This window comes from Varanus komodoensis, unplaced genomic scaffold (genome assembly GCF_004798865.1).
Source record: "Varanus komodoensis strain SLA01 unplaced genomic scaffold, ASM479886v1 scaffold36, whole genome shotgun sequence".
NCBI classification, from domain to species: domain Eukaryota; kingdom Metazoa; phylum Chordata; class Lepidosauria; order Squamata; family Varanidae; genus Varanus; species Varanus komodoensis.
Window position 1 is genome coordinate 7,407,585 of NW_025335873.1, and position 19,746 is coordinate 7,427,330.

Genomic DNA, 19,746 nt, shown 5'->3' on the forward strand with positions numbered 1-19,746 from the left:
CACTTCAAAGCAGCTCCCAGCATCCCCTTCTGCTCCCGTGCCTTCCCAAGTCCCCCATGACACCCTTTCCCCGTGTGGACATGGTGGCTCTTTCTCCCACTTATGCCAGGAAACCATCTGGAAGTCTTCACACCCTGGAGACCCGTCAGAAAGATGCGATTTGGGATGGGGGACAACTTGAATCGAACCATGAACAGTGGGATTCCTCTGCACATGCTCCGTGGAAAGAGGAGGGACAACAAGGCCGTTTCGGGGCCTGGCCCCACTGGAAAGGAAAAAGCAGCTCCAGGGGGGAGGCAGATCTGCAAAGATGCATTTCTGGGGGCAGGTTCGCAGAAGCCGTTTAGCCTCCGCATCATCCACACTGTTATTAACAGCAAGAGTTTAACCGCTCAAGGCATTTGCCGGCCGCAAAGGCAGCGAAAGGCCCGCCCAAGTTTGAAGCTTGCGACTTTTCCCAGGCCCCTGGTTCCAAGACCTTTAAAGAACATTCAAGAACAGGTGTTTTCATCTAAAAATATAGTACTTTTCCAAAAAGAATGATTGTGGCACCTCACAGACAAATGCATGCAGATTTAATTGATTCACCAATTAAAAATCACAGGATTAATCAGCTAAGGATTCTTTAATTGGGTGACAGTCCTAATGCGGTATCTCTCTCTGTACCCAGCACCTACAGGAGAAATGGGTCCCGCACACAGATCGCTAGCCCTCGATCTCTAGTTAGCAGTGGCTCTGTCTCTGCCAACCGGCTCAGTCCTCCGCCTTTCTTAAATTCGGGCTCCTTCCCTCCCCAAATTAAGGACTGAAGCCCCGCCAAGCCACGCTTCTTACCATCACTCCAGGCCCCTGAGTTTCTGCGTCCTTCAGAAGCAGCTGCAGTTCAGACAACCATTTCTGCCCCTCGGAGATTTGCTTCTGTAAAGAGTTATAGTCTTCAATCAAGCCAAGGATGTGCCGCCCGTTCTTGTCCGCCCACACGAAATGGCTGGCAACGGGGAACGACTCGTCGGACTTGCTAGCCGAAGAGCTGCCTCGGGAACAGCCGTCCGCGTTGTCCAGGGCCAGCTCTGCATCTGCGGGAGTGGAATGACCGAGTCTCCTTGAACAGTTCTGTCCATGGGGACAATTACACTTAGGATCAAATGGCTGAGAACGGCCTGGAGAGCTTCAGTTATTGGGCGGTGGAATCACAGAGCTGGGAGGGGCCCAGGAGGTCATCAGGGCCAGCCCCCTGCCCCAAACAGCACCTCCAAGTCCAAGCATTCATTTGTGTGCTTGTTTATTAGTCATTAGATTTCTATCTGCCTCGTTCGCCTTCCCTAACAGAAGACAACCCATCCATACCTAGGATGGCCCCAGCATGGAAGAGCCTGCATCGCCCAACTCTCAGGCAAAGTCCCCAAACACCGTAGACGCATTTATGAGGGTAAGACCCTCCGTGTTTACCAGGCATCGTGATGGTTCCATGAGACCTCAGGTTCAGCGGCAATATGTACGTATGTTTTTTTAAATGGTGCACAGAATCATTAAATCTCAGATCCTCAGCATCCCAGCACACAAACGCAAACATGCTCCCGACTCACTGTTCATTACAGTACCTGCTTTCAGTGCTTCTGTGTCGCATTCTTGCTTCGGCTGCAGTTCAAGGACACCGCCGTCAGTGGAACAGAACTTCAGCTCTAGTTATTGAAAGAGGAGCAGAGGGTCAGCAAGGTGGCTGTGTCACTACATGTCTCCCATTCTTCCCTGATAGGGTTGAAAACACAACAAAATTAATTATCTGCCACCGAACTGGCCTTTCCTGAGTCTCTCTGCTTTCCATTTTTTAAAAACATCGTTATTTTAAAGAAGCTGACTAGCTTTCATGGGCTCAGAAGAAAAGGTTGAAAAAGGCGGGTGAAATAGCAGACAAGCACGGTAATCCAAGGCTGTCACAAGAAGCTGCAAGACAGGTTCCTCCAGAATCAACGGGACTTCTGATGTACCTGCCCAAAGACTTGCCAAACTTAGCCCTTCTCCTGAAAGGGATGGGGAAAGGACTCCAAGCAGCTACCCCACAGACCTCTCGGCTAAAATTCCCTGTACCAAGAAGGAACAGAGGCAGAAAACGCCCGTGCCAATGATAGCTAGCCAATTTAAACTCCGTTGCGATGGATGAGACCAGTGATACACCGAAAGTCCTGCTGCAGAAGTCTCCGATTCTATAAAGGGCTTAACTATGGTTGGATTATGTGCCATGCAATTGAGAATTCCCAATTGTTCAAGATCAGGCAAGTTTATTGAAACTGCTGTGTTGCAGAGAATTGGATAATTAACTGATCAGTAAAGCAGCAAGGCAAGGTATTGATCAACAGGACTTCCAAAAGGGCGATCAGCTCCTTTGTGGAATAAAGAAAGAGATTTTCCCTATTAGTTTAATCCCGTCAGATTCATAGCCTGCCTTTTCCTCCAAAAGGAGCCCCAAAATGGCTAACAGCACCCCAGAAAAAAATGGAGAAGTTTCAAAAGACAAACCAAACAGTATGGAAGATAAACGGCAAGGAACCACGCCGTGCTGAAAGACACAAGCACTTCAAACGGAAAAGGTGCCCTTCAAACCAGGGTGCCCACACACGTGAGCACACGAGGGAAACGGAGTCCCGAGGTCCTCGAAGCCATTTCGAGGCCCTCCTTGCAAACGAAACTGAAGCTGTGCCGCAAAATTAAGTTTGCGGCAGACACCAAACTTGGAACGCACAAACCCGCTTACGTATACATTCCTACAGCACGATTCGCCTACCTTTGCTTTATCGAGCTCGGTTCAACAAGGTCACAAGCATCACATTGAACCAGCCAAGAGAACGGCAATATCTGCTCCACAGCCTTCCGGCATTCGCTAAGTTCAACAGCAATGCACTGCCCACGCCGTTTGGATTTGCGCGGCGTGTGATACTTCCGTCTCCCCTTAAGCTCTAAATTGATAGAGCCCTTTATTTAACAGCGACACAAATGCAGAGGGGGAAAATATTCCTCCAGAGAGCAAGAATTTATTCCTGTGATTTATTCCCAGACCACCCAAAGCACATATTGATCATTCCCCAGCACTGCCGACTGCCTGCGGAAAAGCCTCGTGCCTTAAAACAGGCCATTCGGGCGCGCAAAGGAGCTCGGAAACCAAACGCAACCGTCGCGGACGGAAAACGGCCTTCTCCGCCTTGCTTAAGCAAACAGAGCTAATGGCTGCAGGTTGCCAAGTCGGAAAGCCGCCAAGCGGGGCTTGGAATGCTGACCTGCCCGGGACAGGTGAAGGGCGTTTTTGGGGAATGTTGAATGCAGGCACCTTCCAGTCATATCTGCTGCCTCCTTGAGCCGAGGGCACTTGCTTGGGGAAGGGAACAGGCGGAAGGAGAGGATTTTAATGGGTGGAGGGGGTCGCACAACTGCAAAAGAGAACCTCTAGAAGGCTGCCCCTTAACGGGAAACATTCCAGGATCCTGGAGCTTGAACCTTCCCTTCTTGCCCTTAGACAAGGCAAAGTAGCTCTAAAAGCCCTGGAAGCTTAGCCCCTGCTCATGTGAAGAGAGCAGAACGCGAACTAGGAACCTCCACAAGTAACTCTGGGCTCCCGCTGGGGAAGGGCTAGCTGACGAGACCTCTGCAAGGCCTTTAATGGGCAGCTCTCTCTCCCAGTGCCTCGTCACGGGGTCAGGGACCCGGCAAGGCAAAGATGCTCCCCTCTCCCCATCTTGGATGCCTCCATCGCTTCCAAAGCACACCTGGTCAACCTGGGAACTTGTGGGCAGCCACCCTGAGGGTCCTTCGAGGGTTCCCCCTCTCCCCAAGTTCCCAAAACTCTCATTGCCAAGTCTTCAAGTCTTCATTAAATAAGTAAAATTTAAAAAAAACCCACAGCATCTGACCATTAATATACTAAAACCCCAGTTAAAATCAATTAAACATTAAAAGAGTGGGAAAATAAAAGAGGTTTTGCCTGACACCGAAAAGAACAGAACGTCGGTGCCAAGCGAACCTTTCTGGGCAAAGGGGAAATTTTCCCAATGTTTTAAGATCCGATTGTTTTAATTGGGGTTTTATTGTTGGTTGGAATTTTTTAGGATGCTGTGTTTTATTTCACACTGCTTTATTGCTAAACTGTCCTGAGGCCTCGGGTAACGAATGAACAAAAGACCGAAAGATCCAGGTGTCATCCCAATGACAAGCCAGGGTCCGCTCAAAAGGGGTTGGATCTAATTCAAAATGGCAGCCGGGGGAGCTCCTCCCTCCAGCTGCCCGCAGTAAAGGATGAGTGGGGACCCCCACCCCAAACACGACCGACGGACACGCTCACTCCGCCATGCGCATCTGCCACGTTGCGCCTGAGCAGGGCTCCTCAAACCGAGACATGCATGGCATTGCATACCGTTTCCCCCCCGAAAGTGCTCCCACTCAGGGTCGAGAAGGTACTGGATATTCCGGGTCGACCCCAAGGCAGCCCTCTCTCTCTTTCCTCTCGAAAGCTGCTCTTCTAATTTCTCGTGCAAAATCTTGTTCGCCTTGATGCTTCGCTCAAGCTGCGTTCTCAAGTTCTGCATTTCAGTCAGCAGCCCATGCAGGCCAAGTGGGTGAGTTTGATCTTTCCAGCGTTCGTCTGATCTGTGATCTGTGAATATGGGAGGAGGGGTTAATTACCATTGCAAACAATTAAAATAGCCATTATTAAAATGCTGAATTAGTGCATCTGAGACAGATATTAAGAGCTAAGTACAAACAGTAGGTAGATAATGATTTAGCAGGAGAAAAATCTCTCTCTCTCTCACACACACACACACACACACACACACACACAATCCTCTAGTTTTAATTGCTTCTACCCTCCAAAGATTTAATAACAGCCAAAAATATTTTTCATTTTGTCCATAAAAGCTAATGTTGCATACCCAAGGCAAAATTATGTATATTAAGAGACTGGAATGAAAAAGATTTATAAATTCTGAAGGGCGTTTGGAAGTGTGGCTGGAAAAAGAAAAGAAAGGCATGGATAAGGAAGGAATTTTCGGGATAGCAGAATGGATGTTCACAATTACAACATGAGCATCGGGATGTTAAGGGGCTGGCAGCACATGGATCCTGCGAATGAGGGCTGCTGCTTCGCTAGAAAACCGGGGATCATGCGAGAACCCCAAATGTTCTTAACTCAGCAGAAAGATGGTGCATTTTGGCCTCCGGAGCAGATTGAGTTATATTTGTGGTCCCGGCATGGATCACAGTTTTCTAGGGACACTTTTCCCGTCTCGCATTCATCGTGCTAGAAGGGAAAACTGAATACGCCATGATATTCTGTCCCTCAGGCCTGAATGAATCAGTCTGGACAACAGAGCCTGCATCCCTGGGCTTGGATGCAGAACCTCGACCCCATCCGTGCTCAGTTAGGTGGGCTTCTGGCTGGACGAACCCCTCCCCCTTGGCACCACCTACGCACAGACCCATTTTTACGGCTCTAAAACGGGCGCTCCAAGCTTCTCCCAAGCCTCCAGGTTTCCTTGTGAAATCTGCTGGAGGCAAAACACAGCTGAAATGGGAGTCTTTCCACAGACTATGAAGGAACCACGGGGGGATTTTCAAATACTGGGAAGGAACCCTTGGTTAGGAAAAAGCTTCAGACTGGGGTTAGGGTTAGAAAAAACTAGGGTGCCACTGAAGCGGAGGAGGGCTGGAAAGTGCTTAGCATGGAAAGAGACGGAGCTGTGCAGAAAACCCCCCACAAAGCTGATATTTTGAAAATATACACTCTGGTATGAGGAATAGAGCCCTTAATTGGGGTTGGGCTTGAGACTGAGCTTCGGGTCAGGGCTGGAAATACTGAAGTCTTGCTGATGATGCAGGAGGAGGAAGTGGGCACAGTGAATGTCAGAATGTGGGAAGGGGTACACCTGGTTTCCCCTTGGGGGAAGCCAGCTCCCAGTTAATCCCCTGCATAGACTAAGTCCGACTGGCTGAGTCGATAAACGGGGTAGCAGTCCCAAACTTCTGCAGCAACGTTCGGGAGCAGCTCACAGCCCACGGTCCGACGGGACGGCTGCCAAGGAAGACGAGGGGCAGGGAGGCGTCATCTTGTACCTTTTTGGCTTCGGAGGGTCTCGTCCAGCTTCTCGAAGACTGTGAGCTCCAGCCGCAGCGAGCGCAGCAGGCGGTCGTTCTCAGACAGCTGGTGTTGCTTGGCGTCCACCTCGGCCTGCAGCCTGCAACGGGCCGATCGAACCGGTCAGCAGGGGCTCACGTGCCGGCACCGCCCGGCTGCGGCCACGCCGTGTTTGCTGCCAGTGTGGCTGGGCGGGGGACCCCGGAGAGGGGGGCTTGGCCCCCACTGGGCTGTGCAGCTCGCAGGGTGACCTGGGGCCAGCCACCGAGTCTCTGCCCAACCTCCCAGGGTTGTTGTTGTGAGAAGAAAGTGGAGCCAAGCGAGCTGCTTTGGGCAAGAGGAAGAAGACTGGGATAGACACACAAAGCCATGATAATTCCCAGGTGTGGGTTGCTGCGTTTCCGGCCACTCCAAGAGATCGCCTTAATCACTTCTCTTTGAGCTTTGCGGTGAATAATACAGCTCCCCAATTGTAATGTGCTTTCTTCTCGAATCCCCACCCTGCAGCTCTGGGTCTTTGCAGGGCAGATGGGCGCTGGAGCGCTCTCCAGCCACCAGAGAAAGCCAAGTCAGGGGCCTTCAATCAGAATGATGGGGGAAACAGTGTCAAGCGCACACAAACACTAATTGCCTCTGCTTGGGACGGACTGTACATCAACGGCAGGCATGTGCCCTCGATGTGCTCCCGTTCTTGGAACGCGGGGCCAAGCCCCCATCGTGACTCGGGGCCCCAATCCCCCCCTGCTCAAGAGGAGCAGCCCGACACAGAAGGCGACGATGGGGGAGCAGGAGTGCCCCTCTCACTTCCGGGGCCCTCAGCCCCAGGATCCTGTGGGACCAGCGCCCCAGCTTCCACAGGAGTTAAACTGGTCATCAAAAGGCTACAAGGATGCTGGTGCCGAAGCTGCCACCACGCTCCGTGGTCCTCGGCGCTGGGCTCCATGTGGAGCTCCGCACGATGCCTGGGAGGCCCAAGACCTCAGTGAGGTGCAAGCCAGGCCTGCTCCTGCTCGCACCGGCACCTAGACCAGCGTCTGTGGCTTCCAGAAGCTCTTCGAGCTCTCCGCTGCCCTCCGGCCTGGGAAATCCGGCTTGTCCCGAACTCTGGGAAGGACCCCATCAGAGTCTGCAACCAGCTCCCACCCGCAACCGACAACTCTGAGCCCTGCCAAACTGCGACCACAAGACCCGCTGGACTCATGGCTTGAAGCGTGGAATCCCGCTCTTCGTTCTGCTGCCAAGGAGAAGGAGGACAACCGCACTGGCACACACACCCCCGCACAGCCCCTTGGCTTTACGATGACAGGGTTACTCTGAGCCAAGGCCAGGCTTACTACCTGTTCAATTCATTCCTGGCGTTGTGAACTTCCTGGCTCAGGTGCCCGTTCTCATCCTCTCGCTTCTTCACCTGCTTCTGCAGCTTCTCGTTCTCCTTCCCAAGACATTCCAAATCCTTCTGGAGGCTCTGGAGGGCGAGATCCTTTCTGGAAAGGGATTCTCGCAACTTTTCGTTTTCTTTTTGCTTGTCTGCAGGGAGACAAAGCTCAAGGCCTTGTAATACCCACCGCTCCCTTCCAGCCAAACAGCACGGGGAAGTCAAGATTAATTTTTTTTTTTAACGTAAAACACGTGCACACGCGCCGCAGAAGTAATAACCAAGATGAGATGCTCATCTGGTGTTTACCGTTTTAGCACCTCAATTTTCTTCTGCGGCACTGGAAGGGAACAATTATTTAAAAGAAAAACAAACACGCAACCCTTACACTCCTTCAGATGTAGAAGAGGTTATACGGTAAGGAGAGAGCAAAAGAGAAAAAAGAAATCTTCTTTTTTTCTATTTCCAGGTGCAGAGAGATGGATAGAACAATCTGTTTCCAATCCATGGCAGTTTTGCGTGGGCTTACTCATTAATCTAGCCTGTTTATGTGGGTTTTACACACACACACTTGTGGTTTTCTCTAAACTACACATTTTGTGTACATTATCTCCCAAAAAAACAAAATATGCATTTCTGGGGCCAAGAACTGTACTGCACAATTTGGAGATGTGTGTTATTAGTCGTCTGACATCAGGACCAAGCTTCTTCTCGTGTTTTATTATCTGCTGAGGCAGTTTTAAATATTGTTTATTATTTGTTGCCAAGTCAGGGGACAGGGGTTAAATTGTTAGTTTATGATTTAAAAATTTGCATACTGCCTGGGGAGCCTGCGGGCTACAGGGTTGCATATAAAGGTAACAAATAAATAAATATTACAAGCCGGCAAGCCATGAGAACTAAACAGAACCTCCAGGTTCAAAAGCTGCTTCCCTCCCAAATAAATAACAGGTTTTATTTGTGGTTTAATTGCTGATTATTTCATTCAGACAGTGAGGCGCCCTTGGGAAGGTCTAACGCATATACACATACCTGAATAAAGACATTAGATAAAACAATGAGAATTAGTAACCTGCGTTTGTGTTTTAAAGCAGCATTTTCAGCGATCTTTAGCAGGCCAACTATAACCTGGCATTTAAAATGTTCCCGGGCAGGTACGGTGCCAAAACACAAATGGAAATATTGTCCTACCCATTTTCTGCTCTCCAATGGCAAAAGAAACAATGCCCCCTTCCCTTCTTTCATCCCGCACTTTTACACCCAGTTCCTTATCTCACCTCGGGATCCTTTTGCCAGCATTACATTCAGTGCCTGATTTTGCTTCCTCAGGAAATGAATTTCAGAAGTCAGGGAATTATGTTGCTCTGAGGCACAGACACAGACGCTTGCAGAACCTATAAATATATACATAAAAATGATTTATGAGCCATCTCTAGGTCAGTAAAGATTAAACTTTTCCAGACAAGAACAATTTAAACAATGCAGGGAGGGGGGAAATAGACCCACTACGAAAGCTATTTATGCCCTACATATTCTGAAGGTTATCACCGCTACAGAGCCAAAGGTAATTCAGGTGGACTCCGAGCAACTCATCTCAGCAACACTTCTGATGCTGGGTGAATATCAGCAAAAATTGCAAATTATCCCTGGCAGATAATGGCAGTGGGTACAAACACTGCCAGGCTTATCTTGGGCCTCCAGCCAGAGATTGTGAGAAGACAAATTTGCAGTCATTTCCAACGGCCTGGTAAATTGCCACATTTTAAAAGAAGGCGGCTTAAATTTGTGCTCGGTGAGTGCTGGATTTGCTCTCGGCCCGACCGAGACCGCCTCTGCAGGGAAGGCTGATTTTGCACGCCAGGGGTCCCTGGGCCCGGGTTCCAACATGGGCAAAGACCACTTGCGAAGCGGGGCTTTGGCTGCCAGACAAAGCCCTTGAACCTAAGAGCCTCGTTCCAGTTTCTCAAGGACTTGGAGGCCAGGGGCTTCTCACTGAGCCCCAGGTGGGGCAGCACCAGGCAGAGTGCGGCCTGGAATGCCTCCCCCTTTTACTTCCTGCTCCATACGCGGCTCCAGTGCTGCAGAGCGGAAGTTTCACTTTCTTCCTTTTCATGCAAAACCGTGTGCCGGTTTGCATGTGCATTTTATACACCGGTGCATCCGCTGGGCACAGTTCTAATGGGACACATTTCGCTCCTATTGATTCAAGAGTGTTTATGCCCAATTTTCAAACATACGAATTTTTTAAATGCGTGTTTCTCTCCGTGGCCCAAAATCAGGAAAACGTAAAGGCTTCAACGACAGGCTGTGTTTGGATCGTTATATGCAAATCCCACCTTTGTTCCTTTCTAGGAACCCAAGGTGACTTCATCATCCTCTTCTTCACACTCACAATCTTATCCTAACAACAACCCTGTAAGGTAGCTGAGGCTGAGAGTTTGTGCCTGGTCCTAAGTCACCGGGGAGGCTTCCTAGCTATGTGGGGCTCAGACCTACCGAGTCCCGGTCCCACATTCCTACCAAACTGGCTCTCCTGGAGGCTTCCTTTTCTGCAAAATGATACGGGGTCTGAACTGAGAGCAGATCGGTTCAGACTGAAGCATCCCTGCATGATGAACGGTCTTTTCTTAAGCGAAGGGCGAGTGTTGCGCTGCTTCACGTGTCGGGCTCGGCCCCCATACTGTGCTTTATTAAACTGTTTCCCAGTTATATGGGAAGCAGGCGCTCTGGGTCCTTTCCCCATGAAATCGTCCGCCCAGTTCTCAGATCCTACTGAAACCCAGCGCAAACCCATCCAACAGAAACGGCCTATTTCCTTTCCTAGCCTCCACGCTGCCGCCTTCCCTCGGGTCTTTCGCTTGTGCCAGATCTGGCCCTCGGTGGCCGAGACCTCTCCTCTTGGGCCCCGCGCTCAGCTGGAGCCCACATTCTCCACCAGTCCTGCCCGCATCGAGCTGGCAAGCCAACCCACCTTTGCTCGCTGGACAGGTGTGAGCCTGCCACGGGATGGGTGACCACACGTGGAAGATGAGCAGCTGGGCAGACTCAAGGGACCTGTAGGCTCCTTCCAAGTCCACAACTATTCTATTCTAAATGCTCACTAACAGGTACGAAAAGAAACTGAATTTGGGGTGGTCAACCGGCACGGGGAATCAAAAAATCGAAACGCAGGCGGCTTCTTTCATGGAGGCCCCTGCTAGGATGCCAATGAACTAAGACTCGCATCATACACGGGTTGCTTGGCAAAGCCGTGCGGGGAAGCAAGAGAGGTTCAGGCCAGGAACCGTGGCAAAGACGACCGCTTCAGATCTCACTGTCTGGAAGGTTAGTTCCTCTGTGCTGGGAATCTGCCGGCACTGGGATGAAGGCAGTGGCATCCACACCTGGAACACCAAGGGCGATGGAGAGGAGAGAAGGGAATGCAGGAAGTTTGGAGGCCGTGCAAAGTCCAGATACAAGAAGCAATCTGACTGTCATTTTAACTAGTAAATTTGGTATTTTAATAGCAATCTTTTCAGATTTATTCAATCTGTTATGTTAATATATGCTATTACTTGGTGCCCCTGCTGTGTTGGGGTTGTTTTATGTTTGATGGTTTACTAGTATTGATGTTTTAATTGTTTTATTTATGTCGCTTTTACATTTTGTTATGTTTGTATTATGTAAACCATCCAGAGAGCCATGAAGCTATTGCAGTAGTGTCCAAAAGTGTTAAATAAATAAGGAAGAGCAGGGGAAATAAGGACCAGCGGATTTTTTAATTTTAATTTAATGTTATATTATTGTAACTCAGTGTATTTTTTGTATTTTTGTATTTATTGGTAATTTATTATGGTCTATTGTATTTCAATGTATCTTATTGTGTTGTAAGCCGCCCCGAGGCTTCGGCAAGGGGCAGCATAGAAATGTTATAATAATAATAATAATTAATCTGCTGCACTTCCAAAGAATCTGGAAGTCACCTAATTATTATTTTTTATTCATCTCATTTCTACACTACCCCATAGCCAAGGCTCTCTGGGCCAGTTTACTTCCGGTGTCACGGTTTCGAGAAGATCACACAGCACTAGAGCAGAGGGTTGCACTTCAGAGGGACTGGAAGCTGGTCCTTGATGCAAACTGAATAAGCAAATTGCTGTAATCCACCCAGAGCGCTTTGGCTATGCAGCAGTCTAGAAATGAAACGGACGAGGGCGAGGATGAAGATCGCAATGATAAATGGTAAGGCGGAAGAGAGGGTGACTTGTGCCTTGCAGGTTTTTGCCAGTTCGTTTAACGCAAAGTGCCCGAGATCAAGATGGCCCTGGAATGGCCCTGGAATGGGATCATTAACCCTCCGTTAATCTCTCCACCTATCGCGCTTGGATTTGCATGCTTGCAATACGGGCCAGGGGTGCGGCTGAGGTGGAATTCAGAGCACCTGGGCCTCTGCTTCTCCCTGGGACGAGAGCATCTGCTGAAGGCACGACGGCCTCGTAACCGTGCTCGTCTTCTGCAGCCCCTCGTGACGGCACAGCACCCTGGAACACGGGCTTGAAATCTTAATAATTATATTAACAACAGAAGCAGCCATACATTTAAAGGGCTTGCTTTGCTTTTAATTAAATAGCAGCAGGGGGGGAAAGCTAGTGCTGGAGCGCAGCGTGTGGGAACGTCCCGCAGCAACTTCCGCTCACACGAGGAAAGGCCCTGCGACTCTAACCTACGAATCGAGCGGGTCTTTGTCTCCAGAGTGATCCACAGGTTTATGACCCTAAAAGCAGCTCCGACATCCCTGGATCAGACCCGCAGTGGGACAGGGGAGGAGAGATTCCTGCCAGCTGGGGACAATGGGGGCTGTAGTCCAACACATCTAGAAGGCAGCCGATGGGGGGAGCCTGATACGCCCAGCTCCCTTCCTTCTCCTCTATTCCCTCCCCCACCATTGTCCAGGGATGCATTTGCTCAAGCAACGGATGGGAAGGTGTTAAGATAATATATACCTCCTACATTAACAGATGTCCTTCCCCCCCCACTGAATCTTTATGAAGCCATAAAAGACCTGGAACGATTTCAGGTGTGGCCATTACGCAAGAATGGCCTTCCTCTCCCGCTGCATGTAAATACTTCAGCAAGAAAATCGGGGGGCAGTTACGTATGCTTTTCCATCAGCGTAAATTACTCCCGGGAGAAGCTGCCATTCGCAGAGAACACTTTCCATTTGGAACGGAAAAATGGAGGACCAGAGGATACCGACGAGGAGTTAGCTCTCTAGCTAGGGCCCAAAGAAAGAGGAGGAGGAAGAGGGCTAAAAGGAACAGAACAGCGAGGTGTGTTTCCATGCTCATTGTTTTAGGTCTTCTTGTACAGGCAGGTTTGAAAACCGATCCTTCCTTGGCGTTGGAGGAACAGCCAAGGAAGGCAGTTCTAAGCTTGCAAGGCGCTCGAAGCAGCTGTGGTTTGTACCCTGCCCTGTGTGAAGTGGTCTCGGAGAGAGGGAGGGACGGACGGACGGACAGGTGTCATGAAAAGGCATCGCTTTGCATCAGAACCCAAACCTCCCAAGCTTGCCAGACTCAGGTGTTAACCCAGTGGCAGGAGGAGCCACGGAGTGGGTGGGCAAGGGCTTCCTTTGCAGCAGCTGCAGGCAGAGGTGGCGGCGGATCCTGCAGAGGGAAATGCCAAGAGCCGCTTGGCGAGGGGCTGAACAGGAGCCTTGGCTCGCAGGTCCTCTGGGCTGTGCTGGAGCCAGTGCAGAGAATCCAGCGCCCGCCTGCAGCGACTGATGGAGAACAGGGAAGTATTTAATGGTGAAGCGGGGATGCATGGGCGCGGAAGAAATCCTGGACTGGAATTCTGGGCAAGGGAGTCTATATTCGCTTGCTAAATGTGCAGTAACCACCAGAGCCCTGGGAACAGTTTTTCATCTCCAAAACAGAGACGCGCGCACGGCCATCCGTCCCACCAGCAACTCTCCTGAGTTCTGTATGGGAGGGGAAAGCGCAGGGTTGCAGTGGCCCCGGGGAAAGGAAGACACGCTCTGCGTATGTTCAGGGAGACTTTTACAGATGACCACTGGCTAGGAGAAAGAACGACCAGTTTCCAAGACCAGACACGGTCGCTAGTCCGCGCAGCTTGAGTATCACAGAAAGGGAGACTTTGCACGTGGGCAAGCAGTGAGGTTTCAACCTTCCCCCACAAAACTCCAGGAGGCATCTAAAAGGGACCCGGGGCTGAGCCGGGTCAGGGAGCTTCTGGAAATTCAGCTCAGCTCCTTTGCTCCCACAGCGTGCCGACATCTCTGCAAGATGCCCAGCATATGCCCCAGTGATTTCCGTGCCCAGTGCAGTCGCCCGTCCGGCTGGCCCCAAAAAGGGACCAGAGCTTTTGGGGTGCTCCATCCACAAGCCTGGAAAAGGCTTGGGGCAAGCAGGGAGAGCAAGGAAAGCCGGGAAGGCACAGCCCGTCGCCAAAGCTGCATCTCCTCCCCCACGACTGCAAGTCCCAGAATATTCAGGCAAAAAGATGCACAGAGCCTGGGTTTGCTGCTGGGGAAACTAGGGATTGTAGTCTCGAGGGAGAAAAACGTACTCGATTAAAGAACGAGCATGCCAGGCGTTGCTTCCTCCAGGAGCATGTCTGCCTGCCGCCAGGTAATATTTTGGCTTGCCGGGTCGGGAAATGGGTAGCGGGGATTGCACAAGGATCGGTGCGTTCCTCCCTTTTGCCTGCAAAGCGGGGAGCAGGGCTGCTCGCCTGGGCAAACAGGGCCCCCCATCCCGTGCGAGTCACCGGCTGCATGCGGGCCGGGAGACGGTGCGGGCCTCGGCTCCGGCCGCTTTTACCTCGGTCCAGGGGAGCGCCCGGCCCCTGCTGCTCCAGCTGCTTCCTCAAGCGGTCGTTGGTCCGGATGGACTCCTCCAGCTGGTGCCTCAGCCGCCCGATCTCCTGGAGATGCTCCATCAGCAGCTCTGGGAACCGTTGGGAGAAGCGCAACATTGGCCCAGGGCCAGGAAGGCACGGGAAGCACCGCAGATCCGTACAAATCGAGTGCGCTTTTTCCTCGCACGGCGGAGGGACGGGCATCCCGCCTTGCCTTCCGCATCACCCATACGCCTGTCCCTCAGCCAACCCGGTGCACTAAAGCAAGGATCGCGGTGGTCTCCTGGGTGGGGGACATCGCCCTTAATTCTGCCAAGCAGCCCCACCACCGAGCAGACCCCGCAAGCGAACGAAGCTCTGACATCCGTGCCCTACGTCCCCGGAGAAGCCTCGGTGGAAACGCGCAGGGGGAAGGACCCGCCCGGTTCACACGTGCTGCTTCAGGAAGCAACGAGAGCTCAGGGGACACGCCAAAGCAGAGCACGTGGAGACGAGACGAGAGGCTCCGTTCACCCACCGCGTGGCGAGAGATGAAGGATCCACCTTTTCTACCTACAGTCAGTACCTTTGATGGTTTGCCGCATGGATCTACAGCTCCGCCTCCACCTGCTGAACATTTCCGCATCTGTCATGAATTCATCGATGCTTCACCCATTCCATTCAACAGTCCAGCTAGTGAAACATTCTCTCTCTCTCTCTCTCTCTCACACACACACACACACACACACACACACACACAACCTCCACTTTGCTGCTGCACCGTAAAGACAGCGACTGCAACCTGCCCTCAGCAACGCCTCCAGAGAAGCAACCTGGCAGCCTGGTGTGCATTTCCAGGTCATCCCTCCGCCCCCGATCAATTATTCAGCCGCCCTGAATCCCGAGGAAACACGACCCTGGTTTTCATGAGACCAGAAAACACGTGATGCAGGCCATCGCCTTTCAACAGCAACGAAGAGGAGGGGGAAAGAAAAGCCAAAAGGGAAAACCAAAGCCGTCCGAAGGAAAGAGCCGGGGAGGAGGGTGGCGCACTGGCCGGGACCCCCCAAAAGGTCCCTGCAGTGGAAAAGGGGAAAAAGCCCCTCGGGCAGAATCTCTCATGGCAATGCAATCCCACAGCCTGCAGGGAAGAAGAGGAAAACCTGTAGATCCACACACCGCAACAGACTGGGAAAAGGATGCATTTCCTACGTGTTGTTACGCAGTGTATGAATAAAGCATGCGCCCTCTACGGATATTAGAAATACCCTTCGTTTTTGGAGTGCCTTCTGCATTAGCAGCATCCCCACTGAAACGAGGCCCGATCCGTGGCTCCTTACCTTCGGGAAACTTGGCTGGAACGTCTTCCAGTCTCTCCGGCTCACCCTCCAATTGTTCCGTTTTGTGCCCAGGTAACTCCACGGAGGAGGATTTCTGTGACAGCTCGAAGTTGGACAGGCTGTGGAAAGAAGCAGGGGCGGGTGATGCGATTTCCATCAACACTAGACAATGTCAAGGAGGGTGACCTTCTCGGCGAGCGGCTTCCCTTCGGAAGGCCCTCCCCGGTCTGCTATCCTCCAGATGGGACAGCTGTGCTGGACCGCAACCCCCTTCAGCTCTGGCCACTGTGGCCAGCAGTCAGGGGGACAGGAGCTGCAGCCCAGCACACCTGGAAGGCATCGGGCAGAAGAAGCTGAATCGGGACCGGAGACATGGCCATTCTCTTTATGGGTACCTTCGAAGGAAGGGGGTTCTGGGGACAGCCACTCCATGAATCCCGCTCAAAGGAGTAACATGTTTGTAAAAGCCAATGTAGTCACATCAGTACTCAACGTCTGGATGGGTTTCTTGACGTGGGAGAAGTAGCAAATGTGTCCCAAGGTTGCTTCGGAGTTCACCGAGTCATCTCTGAATCAAGGAACTCATATTCTTGATGGTGCAACCACCACTGGCTAGGCCACCACATCTGGAGAGCAACCAGCTGCCTTGACCTACGGCACGTTGGACTCTGGGTGCCCAGCTGGATGCTTTAAAAATGGGAAACCGCTACAACCCCACCTCGGACTTCAAGAAAATGGGACAACAAAAGGGTAAACTTACTTGTGTGTCAGGCCGTGAAGTTTAGTCATATCCTCATCTATGGACTCTCCTGCCGAGGAAGGAAAGGAAGAGGCTCTTTAAAACAAAGCTGACAAGATCGCATTTCTTGGTCACTTTGTTCAGGAAACTTTCGCGAAGGGGCTAGAAAAGAACGATTTGCGAGACAGCCCAGATCGAGGAAGTCTGATGGGGAAGACCAAACGCTTGCTGAGATCATCCTCCGGGGACGGACTCCAAGGTCCGCTCTGTAATATGGACACCTGCCGATAGGAGGTGGTGTGCAGAAATGAGGCATCGCTGAGGACCGATGCCCAGTGCTCCCGGCAGGGCACGCGGGCGCTTTTCCTGAGCTGGGGGGGCTTCGGTACGGAGCTCCGAGGATGGGAGACGGGGGCACGCAATGGGAAGAGCAGCGCTGGATCCACTATTTTTTTTTATTTTTTGTATTTTATTGATTTGATGATTTTTTTGTATTTTATATGGAATTTTAATGATTGTAAGCCGCCCTGAGGCTCATGCGATGGGGCGGCATATAAGTTGTTTAAATAAATAAATAAATGAATGAATAAAAGACCAGCGAGATGCGGAAGAGTGCCCCACACCTCAACAACTTCTCTCCATAGGCTATCAAGAGGGATGGGCTTATTAAGCCATCCCAAGAGACTTGGACTCCTTGCGGGAAAGGGCAGAACGAAATTAAGAATTATCTCCTTGTTGAGAAAGACGATGCGTGCTTAAAGGCAGGCTCCTTCGGCGGCGGGGAGAGGGATGCCCGGCCAGATCTGTGCCCGGAACGGCGGCGCCTCCTCCCGTACCATCGGATCCTCCGCACACTTGTGCATTCCGTTCCACCCCTCATTTTTATTTTTAACTGGTGATTCAATGCAACCCTGTTGTGCAAAGATATATTGAATTGTCTCCGTTGTCAGCAACTTCATTAGTATATATGATACCATCTGCTGATTTGAACGGAAAGGCATTTTAATGTTTATTCGTGGAGAAACTTATTTCCAATGCAAAGAATTTGATATATGATAATAGAACGCACTCAAGCCTGTTGAGGACACACAAGACATGAGAGCGCTGCTTACATTAAAATCTCCCAGCATCCACAGCCAGAATGACATCAGCCTGTGAAACATGGGCCCGCGAGGCGATGCTTCGGAGAGTGAAGCGGGGCACAGAGGGGAAAAGCCCCAAAGTCTAGGGCCAGGCCTCCGAATTCTTTCAGCCCCTAGGATGAAGCCCATTTCCAAGAGGTTCTCAGGATCCCAACATCCTTAGCTCCAGGTTCTTAGTGGCAGAGTCTTCCATGGGGGAAATGGGGCCACAGCTAGCAAAGCACCCCACAATTAGCAGTCCGGGACAGGGTCAAGGGAGGCAGAGGGTGGGCACCCGAAGAGCGGCAAAGTGGGGCCCCTCGTGGACAGAGCTGTCCTGCGGAGCTGAGATCCAGCACCCCAAATTCGGCCCGCTCCTGTCCAAAGGGCTCACAGAGGCCCCGACTTCATGTGATCTGCAAATTATGGGGTGGGGGTGAATCGGAAGGCGAGAACAACTTTGCTCTGCCTTGTGGGGGCCGAGGCAACACGAGGGGAGGCCAGACCAGGTCGTGCGCCTCGGCCGTGCGGATCCGCAGACGGGAGAAGAAGCCAAAGCACCCACCGTACAGACACTGCTGCTCCAGCCTCTCGAAGAGCTGGGCGCTTCGATTGAGCAGCTCCCGGAAGCTCTCGGCAGCGTAATACTCCACCTCGCTGGCCTGCAGCAGCTCCTCAAAGGCTCGGATGAGGTTGGTCAGGTGCTGCCGGTAGGTGGCACAGATGCTGTGGCCCTCCTGGATCTGCTGGCGCAGGAAGGAATCCTCGCGCATCGTCGAGTGGACTGGGGAGTCAAGCCTGCAAAAGCAACGTCCCCGTTGGTGACGAGGCGCACCCAGCTCTTGAGAAAGGGGCCAATCATGCCGCTCTGGGGCTAGAGTTTTGCACAAGGCCCAACTTTCCGGCAGGAACCAAGGGTCTCTGATACAGTGAGCCTCTTGCAAGGAAGCCGATTCTGCTCCCGCGGGAACGAGCAGCATCGATTCTCCCTCCTTTCGACAGGGCCCTGCCCTCCAGGTCTGCGGCAGAGTTTCGCAATGCTCTACTCATTGGTGCAAGTCCACCAGACTCGAATGAAGCATATTGCAGAAGTCAGCAACAAAAGAAACACACTGACCCAGAGCGCGAGTTATTCAGGAAGTCTGACCTGTTGCCAAGACGCAGACTCCAAACGGATCCCCTTTCTCCCTTCCAAGCTCAAATTGCCCGCACACGCGATCAGCACAGGTGCTCTTGGCTCAGGGCCAGTTGTCCGGAGCGCCTGGCACTTCTCGGCTGGCCTGCCCTCTCTGGCTGCCACCGGGCCCGCGGACGGGCCACGGCCGACCTTCCCTACTCCACATGAGCAGGTTGACTTGGCCTTCTGGAGCGCGTGACCCTCAGCTACCAGCTGGCTTATCTCTGGCTCCCCCAGTCTTGGCATCCCAGTTACAGAGAGCCCAAGGGACCAACAAAGGAGAAATGGCCGTAACCCCTACACCTTCTACTCCAGCGACCATCGCTCGATCGAAGCCAGAGGTTGCTGCTTTCCCTGCATGCCCTCACGCCCCTTAAGATCGGCAGGGGAGGCCTTCCTCCGGGAATCCTCTTTGGAGGAGGTTCGGAGGGTATCTACTCGGAGGAAGGCCTTCTCTGCGGTGGCACCCAGACTATGGAATATGCTCCCCAGGGAGGTCCGCCTGGCATCGACTCTACTCTTTCCGGCGCCAGGTAAAGACCTTTCTATTTGCCCATCATTTTAATAATTAAATTAATAATGTTAAAAAAATTAATAACATTTTTCACAGTCACATTTTCTTCCTCTCTTTTAGTTTTGAATTATTATTGTTAGTTTTGAGAGTTGTTATTCTCAAATGTTTTTAATTGTATTTTATATGATTTTTTAATCTTTGGAAGCCTTCCTGAGGCTTGCGCAAAGGATGTTTTAAAGAAATAAATGATGCTATGTATTTATTTAAAATCCTTTGAAAGTCGGTCTTTGGAAAGGAATACTTGGATTCAACACACCAAGTATGAAATGTGTGTCAGTTCTGGTGAACACAGAATATAGATTAATTGTGGTGACAAATTGCGGGGCGGATGATTTAAACAAAAGACAAACAACTTTGCAGCACTAAAATTCCCTTCAATTAATAATGCTAATGTTCGCCTTCAATATTTTCCTTAGCTGTTTTGGTTATTCAGAGATGGAGGGGACTCAGGAGCCAGAA

General features: G+C 51.4%; 1 protein-coding gene across 4 annotated transcripts in view; it reads right to left on the reverse strand.

Annotated features, from left to right (window-relative positions):
* Nucleotides 1-19,746, reverse strand: part of CDK5RAP2 (CDK5 regulatory subunit associated protein 2) — an 87,962-nt gene that overhangs the window by 10,828 nt on the left and 57,388 nt on the right. For all 4 annotated transcript variants that reach the window (XM_044439875.1, XM_044439874.1, XM_044439873.1 and 1 more), the window contains exons 26-35: nt 18,102-18,334; nt 16,437-16,485; nt 15,677-15,795; nt 14,321-14,446; nt 8,774-8,890; nt 7,459-7,648; nt 6,100-6,221; nt 4,403-4,642; nt 1,602-1,682; nt 835-1,076 (exon numbers count right to left, since the gene is read on the reverse strand). In XM_044439875.1, coding sequence (XP_044295810.1) covers nt 835-1,076; nt 1,602-1,682; nt 4,403-4,642; nt 6,100-6,221; nt 7,459-7,648; nt 8,774-8,890; nt 14,321-14,446; nt 15,677-15,795; nt 16,437-16,485; nt 18,102-18,334 — 1,519 coding nt within the window. The remainder of the gene's footprint in view (nt 1-834; nt 1,077-1,601; nt 1,683-4,402; nt 4,643-6,099; nt 6,222-7,458; nt 7,649-8,773; nt 8,891-14,320; nt 14,447-15,676; nt 15,796-16,436; nt 16,486-18,101; nt 18,335-19,746) is intronic.